General features: G+C 37.6%; 1 protein-coding gene across 3 annotated transcripts in view; it reads left to right on the plus strand.

The window, feature by feature from the left end:
- CSMD3 (CUB and Sushi multiple domains 3) overlaps window positions 1–20,242 on the plus strand; it is a 688,054-nt gene that overhangs the window by 479,027 nt on the left and 188,785 nt on the right. For all 3 annotated transcript variants that reach the window (XM_054193012.1, XM_054193014.1, XM_054193015.1), the window contains 2 exons: window positions 70–257; window positions 7,992–8,186. In XM_054193012.1, the coding sequence (XP_054048987.1) occupies window positions 70–257; window positions 7,992–8,186 (383 nt within the window). The remainder of the gene's footprint in view (window positions 1–69; window positions 258–7,991; window positions 8,187–20,242) is intronic.

The raw sequence follows: 20,242 nt of genomic DNA on the forward strand, positions 1-20,242 counted from the left end.
TAAGCTAATAAGACTGAAAATGGTAGGCAAAGCATATTCTGTCTGATATTTCTCTTCTTTGTTCTACAGTTTCAGTATAGAACCAAATTATGATTTTCTTTACATCTATGATGGGCCAGACGGTAATAGCCCACTGATCGGGAGCTTTCAAGATAGCAAGCTGCCAGAGAGGATAGAAAGCAGTTCAAATACCATGCATCTGGCTTTTCGGAGTGATGGATCTGTTAGTTTTACCGGATTCCACCTAGAGTACAAAGGTAAATAGAATGGTTTATCTTTTCTATTAAAAAACATCAATGCATGAGTGTAAATTTTAATCTTTTTTATTTTCTCATAGTTTTCTGCTTGGCAATGTTTTGGTTTTGCCAATGTGTATAATAATAATAATACATATAACACATATAATATATAATGTGTATTATCTATACATACAAAATGTAATGTTATAAAAGTACTGATTTAAGATAAAGCTTCTAATATGATTTCATTTAGCTGATACATGATAATGTTAAATGCGTGATTCCAAAGGAAAAAAATTCAGACAGCAGTTTACATGTTTCAAAAATAATGATGCAACTTAATAGCATATATACATGGTTTTTTCCAGAATACAATTTTTTTTAATTTTTCCTTTACATAGTAGGGCATTTTGGCATATGTGCATTTAGGATTCTGTAAGGTGAAATGATGTGCTAGAATCTAGAAGACCAATATTGAAAATGAAAAAAAAATAATTTGGCTAGACGTTTGTATGATAGGCCATGGTGGAGCTGTCTGCCTGTCTCAGACGGATCTGTCTGAGGTTATAACACACTAAACGTGAAAATAACAGCCTTCTAAAATTCATAACTTTCATAACTTTCAGCTTTCATAACTGCATCTGCATGTCTCAAGAAACAGAAATATTTTATATTATATGAATATGAAAATATCCAATAATCTGTAAAGACAACCAGAAGGAAAATATGGAGGTTGCTGGTATAGAGGCAATAACATCCTAACCTCCTTGTGTTTGTTTTCTGCTCTGTTTATTCTGAAAGCAGTTAGTAAACACAGAGGCACACAAAGGAAAGGCTGATGCATTTGGTGCTTTAGCAAACCGAGTCACCTTTTACTTTCATAAAGTCATTTGATTCTACAGATGTAAAGGAAGTTGTCTCCACAGTATGAGCTAGTCCTAAGAAGTTAAAAGTAGGTCTTTAACATGTTGATGATGAGCACAGATGAATGTACTGTTCCACTTGACTTAAAAATATTTGTGCTTCCTTCTCAATTAAATTGGAGACTGAAAAATGCAGATGGAAGTGCTATAGAAGGCAGTTCAGGGGTGCAGAACTTCTAAAGAACAGGAAAGTATATTTATTTTTCAAAGGGAACAATCTTTTTCTTCTGTGCTGTTGAATACAGACCTATCTCATGGAATTAAAGGGTTTCTCATATCCACCAATCCAAGTATGAAAGATATTTGTAAGGGACACAGTCTCTTCTCATTCTTGTTCAAGGTTTAAACAAAGTGAACCACTGTACTTTGGAATCAAGGCAGAATACTATTTCTAACATTACTGCTAGCCTGTGTGTGCCACTAAGATCTCTTATTTCTTTCTGTGCTTCCATGAGTCATGATGCCAAAAAAATTTTGTAGATTTTTAACACGTTTGTAAAGGGACTGGAAATCTAAGTAATGGGAGAATGTAGGCATTAGATTATGTGTTTGTGTGTGTGTGCGTAAGTAAAGGGAAGTTTAAATTTTCAATCTAATCCTAATTTTCCCTGTTCACCTAATATGGCTGTATCTCCTGCTTTTCGCGGAATACCCAGAGTATGCATTTCAACATCTACCTTAGAACAATGAGACATGAACAAAAGGAAGTATTTCTGATTAAAAAACTTCAAGGATTATTAAATTTGGACAGCTCAAAATCCCTTAAGCAGAGGACCAGCTTACTCAGTGATTTATTCTGTTTTTACTGGGACTATCTGCTAACTATGACACTGCACTGCTTAACTTATTTTAGTGTCATAAGAACGCTTACTGTCATGCTTAAAATTTGAAAGTGATATAACTGTTATTAGGTGTCAAAAGAGCAATTGTAAAGGTTTTTAACAGATTCTTGTTAGTTTCTTGTATAGTGGATTGTGAGTATCAAAATAATGTAAGCATGATATCTGCAATAGAAAACTGACATGCATTTAATTTAGCTAAAATGAGTAATTACATTATTGAGGAGAAAACTCTTAATAGAATGTTTTATGAACCATGTGGGGGGTTTCTTACTTCAAGTGTGTGACTGGGCATGGAGCGTACAGAGCAGCAGACTTCAGGGAGGAGTTGTTAGTGGTGTGATGTCATAAATAGAAGGGAAAAGGCAGAGGAAGGTAAAGAATGGATTCAAGGTGTGGACCTAAGAAGTTCTAAACTACTTTGAATAGCAGCTGCCATTTTGTGAAGCATTAACATTGTCAAGAGAAAAAAAGGGTTAGATTAGTTGAGGAAACCAACTACAGATGATGTAGTTGTAAGTGCCTGACACAGACCAGCTGGCTAAGAGAAAAGATGATACCTGGAAGAAGCATAGCCCTGATACTCACAGGGAATATTAACCACTTAACAGCTGCTGCAAGGACAATGTGGCTTAGCACAAGCAATCCAATGGTTCTCTTGAGTGTGTTCATGAAAATTTTTTGATGCAGGTGATCCCCTAGCTGACTAGGGCAAATGCTCTGCTGGAATGGTTATTCACCATTGGGGCTGAAGACCCAATAAAAAGAAAATGTAAAAGGTTATGGTACTTAACACCTTTTGACCTTGTTTTTTACTGGTATATTTTGTCTCCCAGTCCTCTCTGAACCTACCAGTAGGGTTTGTGCAGCATTATCCACAGTGGAGGAAGAAAGAGTCAGGAAGCAGTTAAGCCATACGGTTGTACATATCTCCATCGGAACAGATGAGATGCATCCAAGAGTTTTGAGGAAGCTGGCTGATGCCACTGCAAAGCTGCTTTCTATCATCTCTGAAAGGTCATGGCAGTCAGGGTGGTTCCTGGTGAATTAAAAAGATTAATGTCATGTGCACCTTGAAGAAGGGCAAGAAGAGGACCTGGGGAAGTACAGGGCTACAGATTTTGACACACAGAAATAAGGCCACTCCAACGGAGAGTCACCAAGATGATTAGGAGGGTGGAGCATATAACATTTTAAACTCAATCCCCAGAAAGTTTATGGTGGAAATCTGCCTGGAAATATTTCCAAAACAAAGAAGGAGAAGCAGCTGTTTGGGAACAGTCTGCATGGATTTTACAATGGGTAATCGTGCCCGACCAACACGTCACTGTCTATGAGGAGATGAAAAGCTGTGCGGACAAGGGTGGAGTAGTGGATGTCCACTGACAGTGGGACAAGGCCAGTGAAGTCCCTGACTTCAGAAAGGCCTTGGACACTCTGTCCTCAGTATCCTGAGAGCCCAGTTTGATGAGATATGGGCTGCATAAGTTGATGATAACGTGGGTGGAAAATTGACTTGATTACTGAGCTCAGAATCTTGGCTAGTATTACTTGCAATTAATAATGTGGTCAGTATTCTCTTTATTGATGACCTTTATGATTGGACAGAAGAAGTTTGTGGACAACAAGAGTCTGGGGGGAAATGTTAGTGCTCTGGGATTTTATGAGGGATTTTACAAGGCTGGAGAATCAGGCTGACAGGAACTTTTGACAAAGGCATATGCAAAGTCCTGCATCTTCGATGGAATAACCCTGTGCAAGAGTAAAGGCTGGGGACTGACTGGATAGGGTAAAGCTCTGCAAAAAAGGATCAGGAGGGCCTTGTGTACAAATTGCCCATGAGCCAGCAGTGTGTCCTTTAAGAAAAGAAGGGCTGAGAGTGGAAGACTGGAAGCAAGAGTGGAATCAGCAGATCCAGACAAGTGATTCTTCCCTCTGGATCTTCTGAGATCACACCTGGAGTACATTTAAGGGCTCACCATTCTGGGAAGATTTTGACACACAGAAATAAGTCCAGTCCAATGGGGAGTCACCAAGATGATTAGGAGGGTGGAGCATATAAGATGCAAAGAGAACCTGAGGAAACTGTGTTTGCTTCAACTGCCTAATGAGAGTGAAAAGACAGAGCCAGACTCTTCTCAGGGGCACATACTGATAAGATGGGAGATAATGGGCACAAGTTGCAACACGAAAAATTTCAATTAGATATTAAGGGGAAAAAAAACCCACATCACTCTGAGGGTAGTCAAACATTGGAACTGGTTGCCCTGAGATGATGTCATCTGAATCCTTTGAAGTTATAACTGGACTGGACAAAGCCCTGAGCAACCTAATCAAATTAGCCCTGCTTTGAGTGGGGATTGTGATACATTTCTTCCGACCTAAATGGTTCTGAGTTGATGAACTTTTTCATACAAATGGTAGCAGCTGCAGTTGTGTCCTGTATGTATGCTAATCCTATTTGAAGTGGCAGTATTACTCAAGCTGTACTTCATTGACAGACCATATTTCTCAGATACAAATCTCAGACCTTAGCCATGTCTTGGGTCTGGTCTGTAATCATGTTTGTGTTGGGTTTCATTCTTCCCTTCCATCCTCCCTTCATTTCTATTTTATAATGGAGGAAAAGCTTATTAGTTCTCATAAGTGCTCTGGAGAATAATTATAGAATGTTTGCTGTAGTTAGGTATGTCTGTAATATTCTCTCTAAGCAGCTTATTATGGCTTTGTTTTCTTTGAGACTTAGGGATGGAGTAGTAAATCATCAAATTCTGGACAAAGCACCTGTTTCTTTTGGCTTCCAATGTTGTTTTCCATGCACTAAGACACTAGTTTTCTAGAGGATTTTGGCATTGTTACCTTATGTTAGCCAGCAGAGACTTCCTTGTTGAACTTGAGATTGCAGCAGCAATCACTACCTGTTTTCAGCTTGCATTTCAGAAGCCTTAATTGATCCAGCAGTATGCCAAAGTTATCAGAGAAGTAATTGCTGTTTTTCTTGAAGCTTGTTGCAAAATTTTATTATGGGCAAGACGACTTTACACCTAGCATGCACAGCCAAGAATATAGTGTTATTGTAACTCAAATCTTAACTGCCTAATGAAACAATTATTTTTTGTCCATGCTTGATTATCACAGAAAATATTTTTAAAAATACTACTACAGAAAAAAAAAGTCTTCATAATAATACAGCTAAAATTGTAGCACAAGCACTCTCCAGCATTTTCTTTGATGTTCTGCTAAACCTGCCAGTACCCTTCTGTGTTGTCAGTATTCTTGGGAAAGAAAGGGGAGGGCTGCAGGGGTCATCAATGTCTTGATTTCTTCAATTGGAGCAATATGACATTGATGGTGAAGCACTTTGGCTCTTGACTCCTGGGAGCACTTCTATTTTATTTTTATAATTTGCTAATACTAATAATTCTAATACTAATAATTCTTATTTGTATTGCTAATACTAATAATTAATAAGTATTGCTAATACTAATAATTCTTATTTGCTCTTTTTTTCACTAGTTCTCAGCTAGACCTGATGAATCCTTTCACCACATTTGATTTCATTTTTCATATATTGTAGTGTGGTATACTGACTTTTTCTTTACAAGTTCACTGAGCAGCTACTTCAGGTTGCCAAATGTAGTTTGAAGTTGTTAAGTATTTCAGGCTTTATTTTTCAGAGTAGTTATTAAGAAACAGTATTTCTATAGTGACATTGTTACTGTTTAGTCAGCAACTTCAGGAGTCTGTCACAACTGTACTTTTGGGGAAAAGAAAATTACAGGGTTGTAATTTTTCCCTAGAGAAAATTTGTGCTGTGACAGATCGTGTCTTTCCTCAGTTTTTGATTTATGCACCAGACATCGTAGATTACTTTATCTTCTTAATTCCTCATATAATACTAATATCCACTTTATCCAAGGTTCTGCTAGACTTCTGAAACATGGAGTTCTTATCATAAACTCAAGAATGGTGATCTCACAATATCAGTTGTATATCAATACAAATATATCAATATCAGTTCAGTAAGAGGATAAATAATGTTGCTATTGTCAAAATGTTAGCTACAATCCTAAAAAACAATTGATCCTATTTTTTCTTTTTTTTTTTTTTTTTAAATTGGAGAATTTGGACTTGAAAAAATCTTCAGTTTACTCTAAGTTCTGCCAGACTTCTCCAGTGACTGTGGTTGGCTTACATAATAAATTATTAACATCTATGTGATATCTTAGAGATTTTCTAGTAAATTGTATCTCTTAACTTCTGATTGTCCACCCCAATTTTTTGAGTGTTACAAAAGTTTTAGCCTTTTTTTCTCTGATGTCTCATTGTATTTTGAAGCCTTGCTGTTCAGAAAAGGAGAGGGATGTTATAGGCACCACACTACAACTGCCTAACTGAAACAATGTGGATATCAAATACCTGTTCTTAATAATTATGTGATGTAAATATTGCTTGTAATTTTACTGCTTTTCATATCAGAAGCATGTTTTGTAGATTAGATATGCAAATCCTAATAAATTGTTAACCACATTAAGAGATATTCACACTCTTTTGTAAAATATGAAGTTGAAATTTCAAAGGAATCATTCTGTGTTTCCATCACAAATGTAAATATACTTTTAGTGTTTTGTAATGTAATTCTTCCTCTCCTCTCAGAAATATTACAACACAAAAATGGCCTTAGGGAGTCAAACAAACAATCTCCTTACTTCATTAGCTTGTCTCTAATAATGAGCAATAGCTGATATATGGCTAAACTATATAAAAGTCAAATATATAATAGTTTGTCCCTATTTGTAAGTTTTCAGAAACTTCAGCTTAGGGACTGCCTAAGATCCGGATGAGGTGTCTTGGTATTCAAGGCTTTTGAATAGCCTTCCAGGACTTTCAAAGCTCATATAGTCTTTTGGCAACCGTACGTACATGTAGCAGAAAGTTCCACAGTGCAAATAGGCCTGGTGAAAACCACCTCTTTTGATTTATTAGAAAGTTGGCACCGATCTTGCAGAAAGTGAATGTGTTCCCTATTGATCTTCTCCGCAACACCCTTAAATGGTAAAGAAGAAAATTTGAAATTTCTGTCTTCTACCTGATAAAATAAATTACTCCAGACTCCATCCTGCATAGCACAAAATCGTCTGCTTCATTCCAGCTTCTACCATTTCCTAATATATTTACTGTTTTTTCATTAATGAAAAACATTGCAAATTTTTCCAAAATATTTACCTTTTCCCCCTTCTGCATAGTAATATTGTTAATTAGAAGTGCCGAGTGGTTATTTTTGTGCAGTTTGTTATGTCTTTGATATTAAACACACCAGTATTCACATTATAGAATGAAGAGGGAACCAAAGATAAGAGCATATACATATTTTTGAATTTATTACAATTATTTTGAAACAAATAGCTATAAATAACAAAAAAAGAGATAAATTTCAGGAATATTTTCATGCTTTCTTCTCCAGTAAGGAAAGAAAAGCTATATGAAAATATATCAGACAGTGTGCATGGATATAGTTATTCATTTGGGGCTTATTACTTTTGAAGAAATTCTTGTTTACGTGCTTTTTATTTTGTCACAAAGTACTTATTGGTTTCCCCCACTTACCAGTTTTCAGACCACAGATTTTAAAACTAGGATGTGCCTTGTCTACTTGGACAGTATCTACAGATCTAACTTCATCTAACTATATAACTACATCACTGGTCACACTGAATTCTGGAAAAATAGTTCTTACAATGGAGCTCTATAGGAATTATTTAGGAAAAATATAGGAGACATGGTTTTGGTCATTATATAGTAAGTTGTATAGTTTTTAAAATGAAGGAGAGAGAACACTTGACATAGAATGGAAGGATTCTTTAAAAAAAAAAAAAAGTAACATTATGTGTCTACAGGGTGCTCAAAGAAGACATTGAGAGAAGTCCAGAAAATATTTGTAATTTTTTTGATTATATTCAGAATTATGTCTTCTTTTGTTTCCTCTATAGCAAAGCTTCGTGAGTCTTGCTTTGATCCTGGAAATATAATGAATGGAACAAGACTTGGGATGGATTATAAACTGGGGTCAACCGTCACGTATTACTGTGATGCAGGTTATGTTCTTCAAGGATATTCTACATTAACATGTATCATGGGAGATGATGGAAGACCTGGATGGAACAGAGCCCTGCCCAGTTGTCATGGTAAGAGCAGTTTTTCATTTATTATAGTTGCTGTTATTATTCTGGCTTTGTCATATGGAAGAAAGAGATACAAAGCAATTTTAATAAATTTATCTTCTCGGATAAAGCCCTTTTCAGTGATATATTTAATAAAAATAACATATTTAATAACTGAAGATAAATATTGTTTTTAATAACATTGGGTAGGTGATGGTACAAGTGAATATTGCAGATAGAAGATAACAGCAATGTTGTCCTCTCTGCCTACCTGTTATATTGAATTAGCAAATTTACAGCGAAGTATACAGATAAATACCACATATATGTATTTAAATAGAGCATTAAGTATTACTTGGTATTCTGGATGTCATAATATATGTTTGGGTTTTTTTGTTATTATTGTTTTTTAAACCACATAGATTAAATATTTGTATATACAACATTACACTATTTAACGTGTTGGAAATATGGTCTCTAGAAAAATTCAGCCTTGAATTACACCAAAGATCCAATCATTCAAACTTTTATGGATATGAATTTCAGTTGAATTTTACTGGCTTTAGTTATATTGCCACTGACTATCTCAAGTCAGTGAGAGATAGTTGCTGACTATCTAAGAAAAGATTCAATTTTTGTTATACTAATTTGGTGTGAATTCTTACCAGCCATTGATAGCCACTTCAGAAAAAAAAAAAAAAAAACAAAACCAAAACCAAAAAAGCAAAAAACAACAAACCAAACCAGAAAAAAACCATATAAATTGTCAACTATAAAGAATAATCGAAACACCGTATCACTGAACACCAAACTTTAGTGGCAGCAAATTGGAAAACTTGCCCTAGAAAACTTTTGGAAGTGTGTTCAAACTTTTAGACTCTGTGCAATGGAAGTCAAAAGTCTCTTCCTCATTTTAAAATGAGATATGAATGTTGTTTTCTACAGAAAAGCTGGTGAGGAAGGTTGTTGTGTATAAAAGGAGAAAGATTTTCTTCTTTTAGGAGGTGTTTTTCATGGGTAATGAAAGATAAAGAATTTCTTTATTAAAGATGCAAGAATTGTGTCTATTCATGCCACTTATAATCTATTTAGCACTCTTCCAGTGCTGTCTATTTTAACAGTCCCTAAAGGGAGAGTGTTTTGCTTGGAATGACTGCCACTTTAATAAAAGGAAAAAAAAATATTTTATAATAGAAGGGGTAGTGCAATTGTTGCAATTAGTATGGATATTTTAACTGAATAGTAGAATCTCAACAGAGGATAGAGTACCATCTCTATAACCATTCTGAATAACCTGACATAGCTTAAGACATACTCCTGAGAGATGGTAGATGAGTTTGAATAGACCACAAAGACACAGGAGTTATGGGTCTTACATGTTCTAAGGTCTAGCCTTTTCAGGTAAAATGAGGGAAAAAATACATTCTCCATTCAGAATTAAAAAGAAAATGGAGGTCATGCCTCCATTATATTGAAAGGGCAACTGTTTGGGACGGCTTTAAGCATTCTCTGAAATTTCTAGTACACTAAGCCCCATAAGAAATCTTTGTTGAGGAACACTGATGTTCTGGGTCTGGTCAGGCTTCAGCATGAACTGACTGATGAATTTCTCAGTCTGTCAAATCTTGCTTTCTTGTGAATATGCAAAACTAGAAAATATGAGTGTCTACAGACCCAGAGAGTCAATAACTGATGATTTTAGAGTTAGATAAAAGCTAATGAGGCTTTCAGAATCATAGAGAACTAGTTTTCCAAAATCTATTCAGTGCTTAAAGCTGATGTTTTTTGCAATTTTACTTGTACGCACTAAATATTTTTTATGGCCTAGTCCTGTGTGCATCAGGCATGACTTGCATTTGGTCGAAATCATTTAAAATGACCTTGGGCCTCTCTAATAAGTGTGGGAAGTGAACCAAATCATTGACTTCATTCTTTTATGAACACATGCAAAGATTATCCAGGCTAATATGCTAAGCTATTTGGCATTTCATGGTGGATGTTAAGAACAAGATATAATTAACATATGCAGATGCAATATTCCTATGACAGAGATGATGATTAATGATTTCTCTTAGCTCTACCAACTATAGTTAATTTTAATTTTTTTGTAGCAAACAACAATTGCTTACAGAATAACAAAAAAGCTCTGTTGTGGAAAATCGCATTTATGACTGAGTGTAAAAACCTCGTTCCTACCAGAAGAAATAATTTATTGATCACTAAAAATATTGCTACATTTCATTACAGTCTGTTGTTTAATCATTGGAAATATTTGAATCCAGGCTTTAAAATATCTCCATCTGAAAGATATATCTAACAATCTCAAATGTTGTCATGAAATGACCATGATTAATTATCATTTTTTTTGTTAGCAAAACATCAATACTCAAAATATTCGTGTGTACTCTTTGCCCTTTTTCTAAAAGAAAACGAAAAAAAGTCCTGGGATTGCTCACAGAGCAATTATATACCCTGATATTTAAAATAGAAACATTCTTAATTGCAACAAAAAATCTTAGTTCCCAGTCTTATGTATACAATTGCATACTATAACAGTGGTCGTTTAGTGATTAAAGACCATGCTAAAAACCATATGCATATGCATTATCAGAAGGAGGGAGGACCTTGAACATGTCCACTGTTAGACGGCCTGGAGGATAATTCGCATTATTAGGAGCTGGGAAAAGCTCCTAATAAGCTCCTTCTCCTGGGAAAAGGCCTGCAGCCTCATCTTCTTCCAAATAAATGTTTTCCTGAAAAGCTGAAATATCAAAGGAAGATCCTGTTCTTTGCTTTGGCTATGACAGTAGCTCTTGGTTTAATTTGTGGTAATTCATATTTTTCTGTATGATTTTTTACTTTCTGTTTGTATTGACTTCATAGAATCATAGAATGGTTTGGGTTGGAAAGGACCTTAAAGATTGTCTAGTTCCAAACCCTCTGCCGTGGGCAGGGACACCTGCCATGGGCAGGGACACCTTCCACTAAACCAGGTTGCTCAAAGCCCCATCTAGCCTGGCATTGAACACTTCCAAGGATGGGTGATCCACAAATTCTCTGGGCAACCTGTTCCAGTGCCTCACCACTCTTACAGTAAAAAATTTCTTCCTAATATCTAATCGAAATCTTCTTTCAGTTTGAAACTGTTACCCCTCGTCCTATCACTCCACTCCCTGATAAAGAGTCTCTCCCCATCTTTCCTCTAGCCCCCCTTTGAGTACTGAAAGACTGCTATAAGGCGTCCCCGGAGCCTCCTCTTCTGCAGGCTGAACAACCTCAGTTCTCCCAGCGTGTCTTCACAGGAGAGGTGCCGTCTGATCATCTTTATGGCCCTCTTCTGGACTCGCTGCAACAGGTCCATGTACTTACGTTGGGGGCCCCAGAGCTGGATGCAGTACTCCAGGTGGGGTCTCACCAGAGCAGAGTAGAGGGGAAGAATAACCTTTCTCAACCTGCTGGCCACACATCTTCTGACGTAGCTCAGGATGCGGTTGGCTTTTTGGGCTCCGGGCGTACATTTCTGGCTCATGTTGAGCTTCTCATTAACCAACACCCCAAGTCTTTCTCCTCAGGGCTGCTCTCAAGCCATTCTCCACGCAGCTTTTATGTCTGCTTGGGATTGCCCCAACTCGCATGGAAGACCTTGCATTTCCACTTGTTGAACTTCATGAGGTTTGCATGTGTCTGCCTCTCAAGCCTGTGAAGTTCCCTCTGGATGGCATCCCTTGCCTCCAGTGTGTTGACCGCACCACATAGCTTGGTGTTGTTGGCAAACTTGCTGAGGGTGCAGTCAATCCCACTGTCAACATTACCGACAAAGATGTTAAACAGCACCGATCCCGATACAAACCCCCAAGGAACTCCACTCATCACTGGTCTCTACTTGGGCATTGAGCTGTTCAGCACAACTCTTTGAGTGTGACCATCCAGCCAATTCCATATCCATCGAGTGGTCCATCCCTCAAATACATGTCTCTGCAATTTAGAGACTAGGATGTCGTGCAGGATAGTGTCAAATGTTTGCATAAGTCCAGGGAGATGATGTCAGTTGCTCTTCCCTATCCACCAATGCTGTAATGCCATCATAGAAGGCTTCCAAATTTGTGAGAAGTGATTTGCCCTTAGTGAAGGCATGTTGGTTGTCACCAATCACCTCCTTTTTTTCCATGTGCCTTAGTATAGTTTCCAGGAGGATCTGCTCCATGATCTTGCTGTGATCTTGCCATGATCTCTCACAGAATCGAGACTGATGGCCTGTAGTTTCCTGGGTCTTCCTTTTCTCCATTTTAAAAATGGGGGCTATGTTTCCCCTTTTCCAGTCAATGTGAACTTCTCTGGACTGCCAAGACTTCTCAAATATGATGGCTAGTGACTTAGCAACTTCATCTGCCAGTTCCCTCAGGACCTTTGGATGCATCTCATCAGGTCCCATGGATTTGTGCACGTATCGTCACAGCTATTTGAGGTAGCTCAGATCAGGTGTATATCTGAAAATGTTCGGGATGGAAGATTCCACAGAAAAGCTTAATCTTACAATTTATTGTTTTGGAATACATTAAACATTGACAGCTTTTTCATCAATCATTCAATATTGATAGCTTATTCAGAGGCTCTATAGGTCACATTTTCATGCACTTTTTACATGGTGAAGCTATGATTCTAATGTGTTTATTACATGCTGGTGTGGTCTTATGAAACCATGGATTTAGTCAGCCAATTGTTTCCATGATAAATCATAGTCAGACTGAGTACAAAGACAAATTTCAATAAAAATTAAAGAAAATGATCATTTTCACCATTATTGACAGTATTATAAAGAATTGAGAATGTTCTTGTCATAGGCAAACATAGAAGTCTAGAAGACAGAAAACTAAGGCACATCAGGCTAAAGTACTTCCTTGGTTTAATTTTATTTAAGATAGATAAGTAAAGACAAGGCTGAGTTTCTAGGTAATTAATTTACATTTCTTAAACATACTCAAGTATCTCAAAAGAACAATCAGATAGAACTGGCATGTGATGGTCTATTTTATACATGTAAGAATCAGGGCTTTTTTGTGTTTATAGCATTTTGGATGTAAAGATTTTGATCAAAGCAGTTAGAACTTTCATTAGCATTTTTTTCCTATTCTGTGTTTTTGGAGTACAAGTGTAGAATGCTTGATTATATTCACTAATCCTCAACTGTTGTAGATAAGCAATTAAAAAGAAGATTTAATAAATACCAAAGAGTTGTTAGAAGCCTAACAATCATTAACTTCCATCTCATCTGTGGTATTTAACATTTTCATCTTTATTACAAAAGCAACCAAAAAAAAAAAATTAGACAAAACTGCTTGTTTTTAATAGACAGAACAGATTGAATTAATATATAAAATGTAACTGAGATCAGGATCAAACATTATTACAGGGATACTGTGGGTGGATAGTAGTAAATGTATTTTGGGTTGGCTACAGTTACTGCTCATTGATGGTTTTTGTTAAAAACACTTATATTTAAGTCCTTTTTAATTATTTCATGAATTTAACATGCCAGGTTAATATTTGCTTTTGCAGTTCTCTGCAAGAGGCTTGTTGCTCAATATGATCAATTTGCTTTAAAATAATGTATCAGTGGCAGAGAATTAAACCTGCAGTAAACACATTGTCTTAGAATCATAGAATCATAGAATCATAGAATTGTTAGGGTTGGAAGGGACCTTAAAGATCATCTAGTTCCAACCCCCCTGCCATGGGCAGGGACATCTCCCACTAGATCAGGTTGCTCAGAGCCCCATCCAGCCTAGCCTTAAAAACTTCCAGGGATGGGGCTTCCACCACCTCTCTGGGCAACCTGTTCCAGTGTCTCACCACCCTCATGGTGAAGAACTTCTTCCTAACATCCAGTCGGAATCGTCCCATCTCTAGTTTTAATCCATTCCCTCTAGTCCTACCATTACCCGACATCCTAAAAAAGTCCCTCACCAGCTTTCTTGTAGGCCCCCTTAAGATACTGGTAGGCCACAATAAGGTCTCCTCAGAGCCTTCTTTTCTCCAGACTGAACAACCCCAACTCTCTCAGCCTGTCCTCACAGGAGAGGTGCTCCAGCCCTCTGATCATCCTCGTGGCCCTTCTCTGGACACGTTCCAGCACGTCCATCTCTCTCTTGTAGTAGGGGCTCCAGAATTGGACGCAGTACTCCAGGTGGGGTCTCACGAGAGTGGAGTAGAGGGGGAGAATCACCTCCCTCGACCTGCTGGCAGCACTTCTCCTGATGCAGCCCAGGATACGATTGGCTTTCTGGGACGCTAGTGCACACTGATGGTTCATGTTGAGCCTCTCATCTACCAGCACCCCCAAGTCCTTTTCTTCAGGGCTGCTCTCAAGCCAGTTGCTGCCCGGTGTATATCGGTGCTTGGGATTGCCCCGACCCAGATGGAGGACCCTGCACTTGGCCTTGTTGAACTTCATGAGGTTGGCATGGGCCCACCTCTCCAGCCTGTCAAGGTCGCTCTGGATGGCATCCCTTCCCTACAGTGTGTCAGCCGCCCCACACAGCTTGGTGTTGTCGACAAACTTGCTGAGGGTGCCCTCTATGCTACTGTCCATGTCACTGACGAAGATGTTAAACTAGACCGGTCCCAGTACTGATCCTTGAGGGACTCCGCTTGTCACTGGCCTCCACTTGGACATGGACCCATTGACAGCCACTCTTTGGGTGCAGCCGTCAAGCCAGTTCTTTATCCACTGAATTGTCAGTCCATCAAACCCATATTTTATCAGCTTGGAGACCAGGATGTCATGTGGGACAGTGTCAAAGGCTTTGCTCAGGTCCAGGTAAATGACTGTCAGTTGCTCTTCCCTTGTCTGTTGATGTTGTGACCTTCTCACAGAAGGCCACCAGGTTTGTCAGGCATGAGTTGCCCTTGGTGAAGCTGTGTTGATTGTACCCAGTCACCTCTTCATTATTCTTCTGCCTCAGCAGTGCCTCCAGGAGGATCTGCTCCATAATCTTACCAGGCACTGAGGTGAGACTGACTGGTCTGTAGTTCCCTGGTTCCTCTTTCTTTCCCTTTTTGAAAACGGGGATTATGTTTCCCCTTTTCCAGTCAGTGGGGACTTCACCATACTGCCATGACTTTTGGAATATAATAGAGAGCGGTTTCGCAACCTCATCCACCACTTCTTTCAGTACCCGTGGGTGTATCCCATCGGGTCCCATGGACTCGTTCACTTTCAGGTTCATCAGATGGTCACGAACATGATCTTCACTTACAATGGGCAGTTCTGTCTAACCCCTGCCATTGTATTCTGTGACTCCAGAAGTGTGGCTGGAGCCCTTGCCAGTGAAGACTGAGGAAATGAAGTAGTTGAGAACCTTGGCCTTCGCCATATCACTTGTCACCAGTTCTCCCGTTTCCTTTCTGAGGGGGCCCACACCCTCCCTAGCCGCCTTCTTACCATTAATGTACCTATAGAAATTTTTGCTGTTTCCCTTGATCTCCCTGGCTGGATTTAATTCTAACTGAGCTTTAGCTTTTCTCACCAGGTCTCTTGCTGTTTGGACAGCTTCCTTATATGCCCCCCATTCTAGCTGTCCTTTCTTCCACTCCTTATAAAGTTTCTTTTTGTGTGACAGTGTGTCCAGGTGCTCCCTGTTCATCCAGGCAGGTCTCCTAGCATACTTTCCTGCCTTCCTCTTTGTCAGTACAGTTTGCTTCTGGATTTGGAGAAGGTGATCCTTGAATACTGACCAGCTGTCCTGGGCCCCCCTTCCCTCTAGAGCATTGTCCCACGACACTTTGGCCAGCAGATCCCTGAAGAGATCAAAGTCTGCGTGCCTAAAGTCTTCATACTTCAGAGGTGACAGAGGACTGAATGAGATAGAAAAGAAGGAGAGATACAGTGAGGATACAAAGCCAGGATGGCATATAATCACTAAAGAAGAATTCTTGCAGAATCTGAAATTCTCAGAAGTCCAATGTCTATATTTCTCATGTTAGGAAAGGGCCTCAGCCAGAAACTCTGAGGATGTCATGAGTTTAAATGGTTGGTATTTATGGTATAAAGAGTGGAATGAAGGCATTGAGGGAGTTACTGTGTATTGGAGTGCAAAGACCAACCTTTGTCAGCATTCCATTAAGGTAGTAAAAGTACTAAAGGCATTAAAATACATGGAAGAGGTGGCATAAGTGATACTGCAATTGTAGTTATCCATTTAACCTCCTCTTGAAGCATGACCCTTTCATTTAAAACAAATTTATCCATACTCATTTTACATTGGAATTATGACTAGCTACATGGTATTACAGACTGAGATTCATTAATTACCATGACCACATGAACAAGCTGTGCCACCTGCACTTGGATTTTCAGTATTGAAGGGTCATTCCAGCTAGATTTCTTCACTGTCTATTTCAGAACATTCATACAATGTATAACTGTTACTTTTCTAATATTTTGCACTGTTATCATGCACCGTCATGCTTGCACAACATCTTTGAGTAGGTAATGAATTCAACTTCAGGACATTTACACCATAAAACAAGAAGACAAGATTGATGCTTTTCTTTTGAAATTACTCAGTAGTTCCCTTAAATCTTTATAAATAAAATCTGTGAAACCAGTAGTGGGAAGAAAAGAAAAGAAAAAACAACCAAAGAAAACCCAACATAGTCCCCTGCAGTGGATGTGTTTATGATACTGTGCAATGTCACCAATTACTGTTTTAATTTTGCATAACTTCGTGTTTAAAATTGTGAAGAATGAAATGACACATGAGCAGAGGCAAGATGAAGTGTGTAAAGAGGGAAGAGTTGTCCTTTAAGGTAATAATAATTATATTTATTATTAGAAAGTGTAGTATAGTGTACATATGTATAAAAGTATTAAACAATTATTAATAATTAATTTTTGTGTGTGAAAGTATTATACCGTTACAAGTAATAAACTGATGTGGTATTTCTGTTAAAAAAAAAAAAAAAAGTAATTTCAGACTGAAAAATCTAACATTGAAAAGTTAGACAATGACAGAATTAAATCTGCCATGTACATGAGGGTGTGTTTGGAACACCTTCAACTGTAGTTTATATACTCCCGTGGTTGGGAGAGGGCATCAGTTGTTTCATTTTGATCCAGTGATGATAAAGAGTTGCTTATGTCTGAAGTCACCATACGAAGGGCCACTATTTAATTTATTACAAAATTTGAAAGTCTGTAAGCAATGAGTCAGGCAATTGCAGAAGGCACAGAGTATTCTTGCAACTAATGAAGTTAAATGTTACTGTGAATGAGACTCTGTTGTGTTTTATATTTCCAAAGTAATGTTCAGTTTAACTACTTAAGCAGCATGGTTTACCTAAAGTTGTCATATGCTGGCTACTTACAAAGCATTTCTCTTTTTCTTTTTGCCCAGAATAAGACATCTGTTTTATAGAATCACATAAACCGTGACCTGAGTACTTAGAATTAGAATTGAAATCAATTAGGATTTGAATATGTAAAACGGTACTCAAGTGCTACGTACTCTGAAAAGTGAGTTCTTAATAGACAGACTTGAAAAGGCAATTGAAGGACTTTTGAAGAAAATATAAAGGATTTTATTTTATTGTGAATGAAATATCTTCTGAATACTAAAGTTTTGTTTCCAATATTCTGCTGTCTGTTTTTACAAATATATGCCCACTGCTTTACCATTCCAAGCTTTCCTCCCAATATAGTCAGTGGAGAGAGAGAGGTTTCTTAAAAGGTCACCAAAGGGGATTGAAAGAGCTTGTTAGAAAGGTGTATTTTTCTGTTTGAATCTGGACTGCATGAACAGGATTTACTGTGCTTGCATGCTTGGTAGGGCATGACTTAGAGCAGCAATGTAGGAAATAGTAGATATAGTGAAATATCTGAATAGACTGTGTGGAAGCAATACTGCTTGAGATTAAAGCATACAGCAAACACTGTTTTTGAGGGATCGTAGGGTTACTTTTTGTGTGTGTGTGTAAAAATTTATCAGTTAGAAGATTCCTGAGAAAGTAAAAGAGTAGGCATCTAGGTCTGTGTGTACCTTAACCTGTAAACCTCACACTACAGGCACTTCTCTGTATGAACGCATTCATTACTCCAGCTCCATGGAAATTAGACTATAGTACACCAAGAGCTCTCAAGTCAAAAAGAGAAAGCTAATTTGCGCCTAATGGATTTGACAGTAGTTGAGTTGAGATTTCGTTATCAGTATATACTTCTTGGAGATAGTGGGCTGTATACTTCTTGGAGATAGTTTACTGTAAAGTACCCAAATGGTTTTGAGAATAAGGAACAAAAATAAGATTTTTCTATATGCCCACCTGGAGTACTGTGTCCATCTCTGGAGTTCTCAGCACGGGAAAGACATAGATCTGTTGGATCGGATCCAGAGGAGGGCGACAAAAATGATCAGAGGGATGGAGCACCTCTCCTATGAGGACAGGCTGAGAGAGTTGTGATTATGCAGCCTGGAGGAGAGAAGGCTGGGAGACCTTATTGTGGCCTTTCAGTACTTAAAGGGGGCCTACAGGAAAGATCAAGACAAACTTTTTAGCAGGGCCTGTTGCAATAGGACAAGGGGTAACGATTTTAAACTAAAAGAGTGTAGATTTAGACTAGATATGAGGAAGAAATCCTTTACAATGAGGATGGTGAAACACTGGAACAGATTGCCCAGAGAGGTAGTAGATGCGCCACCCTTGGAAACATTCAAGGTCAAGTTGGACGGGGCTCTGAGCAACCTGATCTAGTTGAAAATGTCCCTGCTTATCGCAGGGGAGGCTGGACTAGATGACCTTTAAAGGTCATCTTTCTATCTAAAACCTTTCTATGATTCTATGGATATGCAGATAGCTGGTATTTTGCTAGAAAACCCACGGTTTTTGGAAAATGTGATTAAGTTAAAATATCAGCTTTTCTTAAAGCTGTTCTTCCCTTCATGTCAGAAAGTTTGAAAATGTTGCTGGAATGAACTATGAAGGTTAATAATTCTAGAAATTTGGAAAATAATTAAAAATAAATACAGACAGATACATATACCCACACCAAGCATTACTTTGGATGTCTCACCTTTTCCATATACATTCGGAATTCATAATATGGACTTACAATGTCCATTGAATGATAAATACTGTGTGTAATTATTCCAAGCTTTCATTTAAGAAGTACTAATGTAATATAATAGTAAATAAAGCATAAGAAATGACGAATAGTAGTTAATTACAATGACCTCATTAAAATCAGCTGCCAGAGAATCCTAATTTCCAAGGTATTTAAGGGATTAGGTAAATGGAGTGCACCATAAAACCTGGTACTTCATCTTCTGTTGAACTAAATCTGCTGCCAATTTTTAGACGCATAGTTTAATGAAGGAAATGTTAGAAAGAAGGAGAAATAGTTTAAGCTATGTAAACTTTGATTTTTTTTTAGCCTTAATTATTTATATTCTTTACTACAAAAATGTATCTGAAATTAAACTGTGTGTATCCAAACCATAGGTTTAAATATTGCTTAGATGCAACTGTTAGTTTGAATAATCATGAATAGGCAAGGAAAATGTAACGGGGAACTTTAGTATTATTGAGCATAGCACAGGAATCATAAAATATGTAAATTAACTGGCAAACAGTTTTTAATTTATTTGTAAATAAAAGCATGCAGAAAGCACATGAAAATGCAGAATAAAGTTCGTGGGTTTTTTTATTTAGAATATTAAACACTGACATTTGTTTATTTGCTTTGAATATGTAAATTTTCCAGTAGAAGATTGAAAAATGTTATTATTCCTCAAAAAAAAGGTTATTCCATCATGTGTCTTGAGGTGGAGAGAAAAACAGCTTTTAGCACTAGTTCAAGTAAATATATACTAGTTTCTCTGTTAAGTGTTAACATGATAGGTATATATTTTTCTTTGAAGATTTTTTAGAACAGACAAGATGGCTGCAGGCTACAGGACATTCTGCTCCTAGAGGAGAAAAAAAAAAAATCCCTACCATTTATTCACACAGATAAGCAAATATTTATTTTCCAGAGATCGCAAGACACTGAGGTAGGATAGGATTATGTAGTATCACTTAGTGATCAG

The sequence above is a fragment of the Rissa tridactyla genome, chromosome 2, assembly GCF_028500815.1.
Source record: "Rissa tridactyla isolate bRisTri1 chromosome 2, bRisTri1.patW.cur.20221130, whole genome shotgun sequence".
NCBI classification, from domain to species: Eukaryota; Metazoa; Chordata; class Aves; order Charadriiformes; family Laridae; genus Rissa; species Rissa tridactyla.